We start from the raw sequence: 13,424 nt of genomic DNA, 5'->3' as shown, positions 1-13,424 counted from the left end.
ACTGTCAGGGGCAGCACACAGAATTGGATAGACTGCCAATTTTGTCAAGTGCTTGCCAGGAAGAAAGGCCCCGCAAAGCACCTTCCTACAGTAAGCCGGCCTTTGATGCCCTGAACGATGCCTGCCAGGTGAGGAGCACAGGTGTCATGGTCATGGAGAGTCCAGGGCCCACTGACCACACACTGCCCCCTCAACCGGGTGAGAGATAAGACCACAGAGAGAGCTTTCTTCCATGAAGCGTTACTCACAGCCTCGACAGAGCCTGGTTATTCTGGAACAGCAGTTCTGGTAATGCGTACAGCTGGTTCCGGTTGAGTCGTCTAAAAAAGAGAAGAGAGGAGGAGTTGGAGCTGGCCGGGGAATCCAAGGGACTTTTCAGAAAGCACTGGATTCAGAGTCAGAGGGCCCAGGGCTCAAATCCTAACATGTCACTGTATAACCCCAGAGAATCCCCTTCTCGGAGCCTCCGTTTCTTCATCTATATAAAGTGGGAATTCCGCCATCCTTGGGGAGGACAAGAATAGAACATCTCTGAAAGCCCCTCAACCAAGGACCTGACATGTAGTGGGCAGTCAGTAAACAGAGCTCTTCCCTTCCGTTACGCCCTCCCACACCCATCATCATCATCACTTTACATTTGCAAGGTCCCGTGTAATTAATCAGGCACTGATTCAAATATTATCTCAGTTTGTGAGCTGGACACCTGACTACCCTTGAAAAGTGAGACACACGCTAATGGGATAGGACTGGCCACAGGGTTCTGATTCTTTATTGCTTTCATCCACATTTGGCTCAGTGGTGACTCAACTTTTTTATTGTCTGCTTTAGGTCTTTTTTCAGAATGAAAATACCTTTATTGATTTTTTTATTTATGAAAATGCATGCTTAATATTTTTAAAAGCCTCAAATAATAGAAGAAAAAGCATTCGGCCACCTGCATTTTCCTCACACAACAATTTGTGGATGTCTTTCCATGCCAAACAACAGAGGATGACACTTTTAATCATTTTATTTTTAGTATGTCCATCATTTTTTTTAATTTTTAAAAATTTTTTATTGGAGTATAATTGCTTTACAATGTTGTGTTAGTTTCTGCGGTACAATGAAGTGAATCAGCTATATGTATACCTATATCTCCTCCCTCTTGGACCTCACTGCCCCCCACATCCCACCCCTCTAGGTCGTCACAGAGCACTGAGCTGAGTTCCCTGTGCTATACCACAGGTTCCCACTAGCTATCTATTTTACACCAGATGGTGTATTTATGTCAAACCTAATCTCCCAATTCATGCCACCCTCCCAATTCCTCTATTGGTGGACAGACAACTATTCAGTATTATAGACACAGGCAGGAGTGAGAAGTCTGGTTCTGGAATGTGGCCTGAAAAGACAACGTAGAAAGGACTCAGACTTGTCCCAGGAAGGCAGTGAAGTTTAACCAGACTCATCTTGTCACCTTAGGCAACCAATTCTCTGACACTGAAGTGTAGCACTCCAGCCCAACTGGGGTGGGGGGCAGTGACACCTATAAAGTATGGAACCTTGGTAATCACACTGTGTCTACGGACCACCTGCAGGGACATCAACAGGGAGGTGGTAAGAGCTGCACTATCCCAGGTTACCCCAGAGCTGTTGACTCAGGATCTGCATCTCAACCAGGTCCCCAAGTGATCTGGGTGCACGTCAAGGCTGCAGAAAATGCAGCCCCTGCCCTCCAGTCTACCGTATACATTTTTTTTTTAATTTTTATTTATTTTATTTTTGGCTGTGTTGGGTCTTCATTGCTGTGCGCGGGCTTCTCACTGTGGTGGCTTCTCTTGTTGTGGAGCATGGGCTCTAAGCACGCAGGCTTCAGTAGTTGTGACACATGGGCTCAGTAGTTGTGGCTTGTGGGCTCTAGAACGTAGGCTCAGTAGTTGTGGTGCACGGGCTTAGCTGCTCCGCGGCATGTGGGATCTTCCTAGACCAGGGCTCCAAACCGTGTCCCCTGCATTGGCAGGCAGATTCTTAACCACTGTGCCGCCAGGGAAGTCCCTCTGGTCCACTCTTGTGTCACAGAGCCCACCACAGTGTCTGGCACATAGTAGGCGTGCAACACATTTATTTGCCAAATGAATACATGACATTAGCTGAGCTCAGCTAGAGGCACAAGAGAGGTTTGGGTAAAGCTTTGGGGGGTCTAAGAATATGTCCCCACATACGGGGGCTGTCAGAGGGCTATCTTTTTTTTTAAAAATAAGCTGATCTTTAGATATGTAACCAATTTTCTTTCTTTTTTAAAATATTTTATTTATTTATTTATTTGCTTACTTATTTTGGCTGTGCCGGGTCTTAATTGCAGCATGCGGGATCTTTAGTTGCAGCATTCGGACTCCTCAGCTGTGGCATGCAAACTCTTAGTTGCGGCATGCATGCAGGATCTAGTTCCCCGACCAGGGATTGAACCTAGGCCACCTGCATCGGGAGCGTGGAGTCTTACCCACTGGGCCACCAGGGAAGTCACCATCAGAGGGCTATCTTTGATGAGAAGGTGAGGTTTTGAAAGTAAAACTGGCAAAGTAGATTGGGAGCAGATCCTGTCTGGCCTTGAGGGCCAGGCTAAGGGGTCTGAATTTTTTAAAAAACTTCATTCTATAAATTTATTTATTTATTTATGGCTACGTTGGGTCTTCACTGCTGTGCACAGGCTTTCTCTAGCTGTGGTGAATGGGGGCTACTCTTTGCTGTAGTGTGTGGGCTTCTCATCGCGGTGGCTTCTCTTGCTGTGGAGCACAGGCTCTAGGCACACGGGCCTCAGTAGTTGTGGCACACGGGCTTAGCTGCTCCGCGGCATGTGGGATCTTCCTGGACCAGGGCTCGAATTCGTGTCCCCTGCACTGGCAGGCGGATTCTTAACCACTGTGCCACCAGGGAAGCCCTACCGTATACTTTGAATTTCTCACAACCATCTCCTTTAACAGTTCTAGAGGATGATAAACCAACTGGAAAAAAGCTTTCTTTTGCTGGGAGGAAGGAAGAAATATAATTCGATGTAGCCAGTAGTAACTGGTCTGTGGTTACCTCCTAGGAGGTCACTTTTCATCTGATATGTGAGAAAGGTACCATTTTCTAACACGGTACAATTAGGGTTGCAATTTTAGACAAGCTGTGAGAAGTTTACTCTAAAGGGCAGGCTCCTAGGGAAACACATCACTGCCTCGGAAAAAAAGGGACCACCAATGTAATCTTAAAGCAACAGGAGTAGACATCAGATCGCTCCAAGTTCCTTAACCTCGTCTGATAAATTAATCCTGTATTTACACTGCCTGGAAATCACTGGGTTTTGTTTTGTTTTGTTTTCCCCCAAGACCTTCTCATTTTTCTGGCTTTAATTTCTGAAAAACACTTAAGAGGAAAAGGCTAGTTTAAATAGCTAGTTTAAAGTAGAAAATCAAAGGAGGGACCCAGTGTGGTGAGGGACCTACAGGAAGCTAAGAATAACAACAATAGTCGTGAGTCCCAACTAGCCGTACCTTACTCTGTGCCAGGCACCAGAATAAACGCGTTATAGGCATTACCTCACCATCAGAGGGAAAGCAGAATGAAAAGGTGCGTTTCTCTCTCTTGAGTACAAAGCATCACGGTCATGCACATAACCCTCCTGTCTCCTCCCAGAAACAACCCCAGGGGGACGGTTTGACCACCACCATCTCACCACGTGGCTGGGCTCTCAGTTCTCAGAATATGTTTGTAGACTTCGTTGAGCTGTCTCTTTGATAGCTGAGGGGACTGGGATGCCCAGAGATGAGTGGCTCACCCAAGTCTCACCATCGAGTGGGAGAGGTGGGTTCTGAAGCCTGCCTTTCCCCGTCTCCCACCTCGGCAGCCTCCACGTTACACGGTCACCCTCAGCCGGCCCAGGGTGACCGAGCGCCCCGCCCCCCAACATCAGACAACCGATGCCTGTGACCCACCAATCCTCACGGCTGGCAGCACCGCACACTTCTGCTTCTGCGCGCGAGTCTGTAACTGCGCACAAGAACCAATCATGTCTGTTCCCAAGCTGTTTATGCCAGAGGTACTTATAATTATATAATCGAACTGACAATTACCTAAATGAACGAAATATCAATACTAGCATGAAAAGAGAGAGTCATCTCTACAAAAACTGGTTGAATGCCTTGGTAAGAGTCAATAAAAGGAAAGTTGTTAATTAAAGAGTTGTGGAATTAAGTAAAAGACTGGGCGGCAGGGGGCAAGCAGGGAAGTCATAAAAGAAATTCAGAATTCTCCTGCCAGATTGCTTCCAAGGGCCTTCTAAGAATTTCATTCCACCTTAAAGAAACCAAAACCAAAAATCGTAAGCAGGGTATATGTGTGTGGTTTAGGCGAGGAAAATAATACAGAACTCCAATCAGCATCTCACACTAAAAAGTAAGACCTTGGCCAAAAAAAAAATAAACAAAAACGGGGGCGGGGAGGGTCAGTAAATGCACATTATATATTTTAACATAAAATGAAATGTTTAGAGTATGTATGGCTTTTATGACTCCCCACTTTATCCAACTTTTATGATTAACTGATCCACCATTGGTCTCTGACAATTCAGAGGAGAGGGCCATCCACGGCCAGCACTGGACGTCCCCAGGGACAGAGCAATCGCACACCCCAGTAACTGCCCACCACGCAGTTGCTGGTGACCCACCCCGGAAGAAAGGAACTGGAAAAGGACAGAAGGGACAAAGTCTGCAGTGACACATTATGACTCAAAAAGAAGCACCATGCCCAGCCTTGGGTGGCAGCAGCAGATGTGACATGGGCCACCAGTCATGTCTAGACTCCTTCCCACCTTTCCTCCTTCCCCAGGGCATGGCAGCCCCGGAGCTGGAGCCGGAATGGGTTAGGACCAAATCAGCCCCTCATAACCAGGTCATGAATGCGTATTTTGTTCTGAGCATTTTAAAGAAAACTAACACAGGATGAATTATCTGTTCTAGCTTTGGGCTCCTTACGGCTCCATTTTAGGCCTGGATGAGGAAAAGTTCAACTTGGTTTTTCTCCAGGCAGCAGGAAGGCAACCATATTCTTTCCAGTTATTTAATACCTTATTTATTTAATACCTTATTTTCTTTAGAGTAAAAGAGAAAAGTAAGGTATTAGGTTACAGCCATTAAGAGCTTGGGCTCTGGAGGCAAAATGATCCGGGTTCTAACCCCCGTTTCTGCACTTAACCATTTAATAATCATCTCATAAGGCAAGTGCCTTAACTTCTGTGCACCTCCGCTTCTCTGTGGTATCCGTAAGATACCACTGACCACAGTGTTGTTTTAAGGATTAAATGAGATATTAGAGGACAAAGCACTTATCTTGGTGCCTGGCATAGAGTAAGGCAATCAATAATAGCTATAATTATCATCATAAACTCATTGGAAAAAAATCCACAAAAAAAGAAAAGCATAAAGAATAAAGTTAACTGTTATCCCACCACTCCAGGTGATGAGAGTTAATAGTCTCATTTATTTTCTTCCTCCTGTATTCTGTACATATACAAGTTGATTTTATTTACACAAATGTAAATGTGTAAATAAAATCCTGCCTTTCATTTATTAAAATCCTGCCTAGTATAAATGTACTTCCTGCCTTTTGCACTTAATGTGATATTGTAGACACATTCCTATGGCCTTAATAGTTCTTCAGAAATGTGACTTTATATCTTATATCTCCACCAGAATGGGTGTTTCCAATTTTTTTGTTGTAGTTAAACAATGTGCAATGAAGATCCTGATATATAAATTTTTAGCCATGTCTCTGATTATTTCCTTAAAATCAAATGGACTTTCTGGTTCAAAAGGCAGGAACTTTAGAACTCTGGACACCTACAGCCAAACCAAAGCAGAAAAATGAGGCCGGTGACCACGATGAATGTGAGTGGCCATCACCCGCCTCACCCATACTGCCGCCTTTTTTTTTTTCTCATTATTGCCAATCTGAAATCTGGTAAAAACTGATCAAGACCTATTAACTCAAAAGCCCCCTAAGGAACAAATGATGCAAATCAGAAAACAACACCTTCAGTTCTGTGTTGTGGCCTCAAGCACCCAAGACACTGCTCCTAAGGGCTTCCCTGCGGTTGGTCCCCCTGGCACATTAGTGCTTCCTTTAAAGCCACACAAATCAATAACAGTGGTTATGCCTGGAGTATAAGATTATAGGAATAAATTTCACTGCCTCTGTACTGTGTGGATTTTGTGCCATGATGCGTTCTCAGGGAAAAACAACAAGGATAGCCTGTGTTTAGAATATGCAGTGAGGACACCTCCAGCTGTCTCTGCCATCATCTCACGATGACGCTGCGACCCCTTCCACGGCTACAGCTGCCCCTGGCCCCCATTAGCAGGCGAGAGGCAGGCTGGGCGTGCAGTCCTGTCCCTGAGCACCCCCTCCTGCCACCAGGCTCAGCCTCTCGAGTCCACGCGGCGCCAGTCCCCACCGCCCTCCTGAGCCTGTGCCCACAGATACTCACAGCCGCTCCAGTTCCTTCATGTCGTCGAAAGCCCCGCGTTCCACCACTCCAATCTGGTTCTCCATCAGCTGCCTGGGGAAGGAAAGAGACAAGAACAGCTCCAGGATGGTGGACGAGGACTCCTAGAGACAGCTGGCACAAGGGAGTGAAACAGGAGCAATGCCCGCAACGCACACAGATCTGAGCCCTGGCCTGAGCCAACAAAACTTCCTCACAGCTTTGCAAGTTCCCGACACAGGCTCTTCAACACACCCAGCTCCAGCAGCCAGATGTGCTTCCGGCCCTACCCCATGCTGACCCTCTGAAGCTGCCTGCATGGCAGAAGGCCACGGGCCACCAGAGCACCAGGCCATTGCTCCAAAGGCATGCTCAGGGAAGCCCGCACCCAGGCAGTGGGGGCTGGCTCTGTGCTGCTGGCGCACGTGCCCTTCTCCGGCCCAGAGCGTGCATGTCCCGGGGGGCAGAGCAGGGGAGATCGGCCAGTAGCGGGGGGAGAGGAGCATGTACCAACTGGGCCCAGCCCACACGTGCGGCAAACACACTCTGCAGTTGGCAGACAACACCCCCGCTGCCTGCTCCCCCGCTCCGCCTGGCCACATCTGCTGCCTACTGAACCACCTGGCTCTGGGGGACTCTGCCCCTCCTTACCACCAACGCGCCCTGAAACCCAGAACCTCCAGCTGGCAGGGCAGCACTCTTCACCGGCAGATCACTTGCTGCGTGGTAATTTTTGAGCTCATCAGGTATGTCTTTCTCCCGTGTTTTCCCCTCCCTACTCTCAAGCAGGTGGCTTATGTGCTCCCGCAAGCGCCTCAAATGAAGTTTGGGGCTGGGCAGGGGGCAGAAGCTGCCACCAGACACTTCTCTTCCTCTGCTTTGTTTCCAAAAACGCTGTGCTGTTGAGGAGCTTATGCTGGGTGGTGTGCGGGGAGGTGGGGGGAAGGGTAACACCAGGCAGGAGGGAGGGCTTCCCCAGACTCCGAAGAGATTCCTCAGCCTGGGAAGGGTTCCGAAGTCAGTGGTTCTGGAGACGCAGAGACCCCTTCCCCAGCGCCTGACAGTTACAATCCCAGAAAGGATCGACCACAGGGTCACCAGCTCCTCCAAAGACCTTCCGAGCTGCAAAGTCCATAGTTCTGAAAGAACTGAGGCCCCAGGACCCCTGCATTACCCTGGGAGTAGGGAATGAGGGACCCAATGACTGTCTGCTAATGAATTTCCTGCCAGCCAGGTGGGATGTGGGCTCAAAGTCGAAACTGATGCAGAGAAAATTTTAAAATGCCCTTCTTCCCTGCACACCTGAGTTTGTGGGCTGAGACACCCTCACATCAGAATGCACACATGTAGGGGTGTCTCTGCACCCCAAGATCAACAGAGCAGGAGCGGGTGAAGGGATCCACCCCTTCCCCTTGCTCCTCAGCCCTGCACAGCCTGACAAGGCAGGTGCCTTCGCTGGTTGGTGGCCACCCCGACAAAGTCATGCCTGCCACCTCCAATGTCGGCCACTATCAGGCACCTGAGGGGAGTCACCTCTGTCCTCAACGGCTCCCAGTCACTTCCTCCTCAAGTCAGGGGGTCTGTGGCCTTGCTGGGAAGTCTTTCTGGGGCACAAGTTCAAAAGAGCTGCAGAGACTGTTATAGACTGAATTGGGTCATCCCCCCCGCCCCAAAATTCATACACTGAAGTTCTTACCCCCAATGTGACAGTGTTCGGAGATAAGGTACGTAATTAAGGCTAAATGAGGTCGTAAGGATGGGGCCCTAATCTGATAGGACTGGTGTCCCGGTAAGAAGAAGAGACAGCAGAGATCTCTCTGTGTGCACACAGAGGAAAGGCCACGTGAGGACGCAGCGAGAAGGTGCCCGGAACAGAGGCCTCCCACAGACCAACCCTTACGGCACCTCGATCTTAGACTCCCAGCCTCCAGAACTGGGAGAAAATTAATTTCTGTTGTTTCAGCCACCCAGTCGCTGGTCTTTTGTTACGGCAGCCTGAGCAGGCCTGGTGTTCCTTCACCCCAGAAGCCAGCCAATGGACAAGGCAGCCCCATCTTCCCAGGTCCTGCCAGGAAGTGACTACTGGTGCCCAATTCATGCCCAATTTTCTCAGCCATATGGGAGACAGTGGCCACTCTGGGTCAGGACTTGGCACACCTCCACCCACCCGCTCACGGCATCCCAAGACTGACTGCGCAGGGGAGGGGCCCAGCTGGCCTACAACCCTACGACCCACAACCAGGGCTCTGCCGTGAGACCGCCACTGAGGGGAGGGGGCAGGAGAAAGGTTATAAACGGCAGCAGCATGCCATACTCACAGCACCCGCAGCTGCTTGAGTCCCGCAAAGTCATTCTTATGGATCCGAGTGATTTTGTTGCCGTTGAGTTCCCTGGGGGAGGAAAGGAGAGAAGGAGATGGTGAGCTGCCCAGGGTGCCCCCAGGCCAGGGCTCCGCTCCGAGCTCCCTCTCCACGTGGCTTAAGTCAACCATCTCGCCAACGGGGCTGGGTGCTTCCCAGCCAAGCCCCGGGACCCCCAAGTCTGTGTCGTCCTAACAAGCCGGGACCTCTTTGCAGCAGATGTTTGACCAACAGGAACGCACAGGGCACGGACTCACTGCTGGGAGTGCTGTGGAACCCCAAAACGCAGCTTTTGCCCTGAAAGGGCTCAGTCTCGTTGGAGAGACAAGATATTCACACAGGAAAGAATTTAGAAACTAGCCAATTAGAGAGGCTCTTCAGGTAGAATCCTTGCTGAGCCTCAGTTTCCTCATCTATAAAATAGGGATAATAACTGTCTACCTCATAGGAGTAACATGAGGCATAAACAAGCAAAGAGCATGGCCTGCACCTAGAAAGGGGCCCCTTGGGGATACCAATGCCATCATCTGGTGGCACTGGTTCCCACAAGCTGTCCAGATTCCAAGCAGGAGAGCGCAGGGAGGGCCATGCCATTTAAGGGGACTGAGGAAGTGGGACTCAAGATGAGGTCCAAAAGACAAGGCAGATCTGTAGCAAGAGGGATGGAACGGACACTCCAGGGAAGGAGAAAAGCCGGAGTATCTGGAGGGCTGGGAGCCGTGGGAAGCAGGGTTGGGGGAAGGTGGGTCGAAGCCAGAGGGCCTGAGAAAGGAACCAGAGGAAAGACAGGGAGCCAGTGAGGCCTCCGGGCAGGAGCTGCCATGAGGCCAGTCCTGCAGCGGGGACAGGAAGGCAGGGCCCAGGAAGGGAGGCCGAGCCCCGCAGTGACTCACACCACCAGGGCCTCCAGTCCTTGCTCCCTCCCAAGACCACGTGCTCCTCTCTCAGCCCTTCCAGTCATGCCCTGGGCACCTTGGACATGGACCCCACCTCCCACCCCCTCCCACCCAGCCTCTGCTGGCCACTCCTCTTCACAGGGAGTTGGCCCAGCCATGGAAAGGCAGGCCACTCCAGGGGTCAGGCACCCCACTCCCCAGAAAGTTCTTCCACTGAGCCACACACAGCGGAATCTCACTCAGGCCCAGCTCCAAACCCAGCTGTCACCTCCACATCTCACCTGGCTTCCTGTGCAGCACCGTGTCCACAGCCACCCTGCCCCCTCCTCTTCCTCACCATCATCGCGACCCCCATACGCTTAGCAATAACTTAACTGATCTCGCGCGCACACATCCACGCACACAGACACTCACACGCTCTACCTGCGGCCCAGTCTCCTCATTTACCAACTCTGGTCAAAGGTTCCAGGTGTTTCCGCCATCCCAACCCAAGTCCAAGCTACTCTGAAAAACCGCAAGTTCCCTTTCCTAAGAGAGTTTCAGAAGTGTGATGTTCTAGAGCTGCTTCCACTAAGAACAAAATGTTATTGATTTCCACACACTCTGGGAACTGGGCTTTGCATACATCCTTACAAGATGCTGGAAGGTAGTTATCGCGCCCATCTTACAGATGAGGAAAAAATGTCTCAAAGAGGTCTTCCCGAGGTCACCACCTGGTAAAGGACAGAGCAGGGATCTGGACCCGTAGCCGTGTGATCCTAGGGCCCAGGCTTCTTCCACCAGGACAGGCTCTCTCCCCAAGTTGACAAGCTGATAATTTATTCAATTCATCACTCTCTCTGTCCTTCCCCTGGGCCTGGCTCCTGATCCTTTGGAGCAGCTGGAAAAACTCATTCCCTGTTCCTCAGCTCTTTTCTAACAGGATCTCTCTGAGGGGTTTGAGGTCTCTCCAAGGTAACGGGGCCATTGGTGAGAGCACCAGACTGAGCCCCTTCCCGCCCTAAATGCTGGGAGGATGTCTTCTCCACGTGAGATGGGCTCTTTTCAATGTAAAGGCCTTTTTTGTTGAATGAAATATTCTTCCCCGAAACGGCCACCTCTGAGCCTCTCTTTGCTGCTCCCCCTGCCACACGACCTCACTTCAAACAAGGAGAATGTCATCTCAAAGCTCTGAAGACTGGTTCCCTCCACAAGCAGGCGGTTCCCTCTGGGCTATCCAGCTCAAACTTTCATCCCTGAACCCAAAACCACAAGGAATTTGGGGTGTTTTTATGGGGTTTTTAAAAAAGATTTATTATTTAGTTATTTGTTTATTTTATTCATTTTTGTGTCAGGTCTTAGTTGCAGCAGGCGGGATCTTTCGTCGCAGTGCACAGGCTTCTCTCGAGTTGTGGCGTGGGGGTTTTCTCTTCTCTAGTTGTGGCCCGCAGGTTGCAGAGCACATGGGCTCTGTAGTTTGCAGCACGTGGCTCTCTCGTTGAGGTGCGCGAGCTCAGTAGGGGTGGCACGACAGCTCAGTTGCCCCGCGGCACGTGGGATCCTAGTTCCCCAACCAGGGATCGAATCCGCGTCCCCTGCACTGGAAGGCAGATTCTTAACCACTGGACCACCAGGGAAGTCCCGGTTTTATGTTTTTGATTATAATATATGTCATCATTGATTATAAAAGCAAAAATATTAAACTTAAGTGGACGTCGACAGAGCCACGGTTAGTTAAATTTCAGTACATCTGTGAAACTGAATGCCATGCAGCCATTTAAAACAGTACAGATCCCTTTGTATTGACAAGGGAAGATGTCCCTGATACAGCCCCTGGGAAAAGGGTTTCAAGACAGCTTGTATGCCCCAAGCCCACTTATGTAAAAACTCACAGGCATATCAGTAGAGGTCTATGCATAGAACCAGTTCGCTGGGGGCTGTTCGCTGCATGTGAGTGCCTGTAACCACTGAGTGCTGGGCCTTAAGGGGACTTCAGCTTCCTTTTCATACTTTTCTGCATTGTTTGAAATTTTTTAAGAGACATCTCTATTTTTAAAGTCAACAAAATAGGCAAGTTATTGTGCTGAAAAATATGAGTAACATATGTACATTATTGAATTTTTTCAATTACCTTAAGAATAAAGAAAAATCACACATTAGCTCATCACCCAGAAAGAATGCCTTGTTAATATTCTGGAATATTTTCTCTCAAACCTGTTACCTTTGGATATAAGTTTTATCGAGTGGAGATAATATGACAAATATTTACTGAAGACTTGCTATTTGCAAAGCATTTTGCAAGGTTCTGAAGATACAAGAGTGAATGAGACATAAATGGTGTGCACGCCTTCTGCAATGTCATTCCCTACTCGTTCTCCATTTACGATTTTGATTGGTATAAAGGATCCCTTCCGTTGGATATATCAAGTTACTGGGCATGCCCTGATTCTCTGTCACTGGAACATCTGAGCTGTTTTGGTATTGTTCGATTATAAATAATACCGCATAAAGCTTGGTGGGCATTTGGGAGGAATATGTTCCTAGAAACGGAATTAGTCAAAGGTCATGAGAAATCTTGAATTTTACAATCATTCACTCACTCCTTCTCATGGCAACCATGGTTCATCAGGCAATTGACTACAATAATTATTCAATTCACAGACGGCAAAACTGAGGCAAAGACAGACGTCAAGACTTGTCTGAACAAGGCAGGGCCCAAATGGAACTCAGGAATCCCTGAGGATGGAATTCCCATAAGGTGGGCAGGGTGGGGTGGGGAGTTTGCAGGGAGTACTGATGACATGCTCATCTACCTGCCTCTCTTCTCACCTTTGGCACCAGGCTCCACTGGGCAGACTCTGGGGCGCATTCCTTAGCCATCAGTGGATTCCAACCCCTCCCCCTCACCTCCTGCACCCCACTCCACCTCCACTCAAGAAAAGACCTGGGACAGGCAGGCACAGGAGGACAATGGTACAGACAGCAGAGCAAACACAGCCCCCCTCTCGGGAGGCCCTGCTGGTGGCTTCCAGGCAAGAATGTCGATGGAAGCCCAAGCTCCCCCAGACCCCAGCCTCCCCCATCAGCTTTGGTCTGTAACCTGGAGCTAAGCTAAGCGCCTCCTCTCAGGGGACAGCCCTCGAGAAGGCAGCCTGTGAAGCAGAGGCAGCTCTCATCGGGTTCGCAGGTCTGGGGCTGCAGCTTAAGGAGTCATTAGCGCCACTTAGGCTGAGAGAATGGCCTCCACGGTCCCCTCCCTCTCCCCTCAGCCGGGCAGCCCAACAGGATCGAGTTTCCAACCTCGAGGTGGCCCGGCCACCTCCCCTGGAACCCTCAGCACAGGCTGCTGAAATGAGGCGAGGAGGTCATTTTTCTCCGGTGCCTGATTCCTCCAACAGGTGCTCCTTGAGTGTCGCCATGGAGACCCCTCCCCAGCAAGCCGCCTGGGAAAACCAGAGAAGCTGCTGTGACCTTCAGACCTGTGCAGCCAGAGCAGGCAAGTGGGGTGGGCCCTCTGGGGCAATTCCCAGCCTCGCTTCTCAGGAAGAAGCCAGGATCCAGAGCTACCCTGGGGTCCCTGAGGTTCTTGCCACCAGGGCCCACATCCACCACTTCTCTTTATTGGGCGCCTCTGTGTGCAGGCTCTGAGCCCAACTCCAAGCATGTTTCATCTCATTTCACCTGCACAGT

The 13,424-nt window shown here is 49.9% G+C and overlaps 1 protein-coding gene across 1 annotated transcript in view; it reads right to left on the bottom strand.

Moving 5' to 3' along the window:
- Window positions 1-13,424, bottom strand: part of SLIT1 (slit guidance ligand 1) — a 171,621-nt gene that overhangs the window by 141,769 nt on the left and 16,428 nt on the right. The window contains exons 2-4 of the mRNA XM_060034372.1: window positions 8,818-8,889; window positions 6,503-6,574; window positions 249-320 (exon numbers count right to left, since the gene is read on the bottom strand). Of these exons, the coding sequence (XP_059890355.1) occupies window positions 249-320; window positions 6,503-6,574; window positions 8,818-8,889 (216 nt within the window). The remainder of the gene's footprint in view (window positions 1-248; window positions 321-6,502; window positions 6,575-8,817; window positions 8,890-13,424) is intronic.

This window comes from Delphinus delphis, chromosome 16, assembly GCF_949987515.2.
Source record: "Delphinus delphis chromosome 16, mDelDel1.2, whole genome shotgun sequence".
Taxonomy (NCBI): Eukaryota; Metazoa; Chordata; class Mammalia; order Artiodactyla; family Delphinidae; genus Delphinus; species Delphinus delphis.
This window is presented reverse-complemented; position numbering and strand designations above follow the sequence as displayed.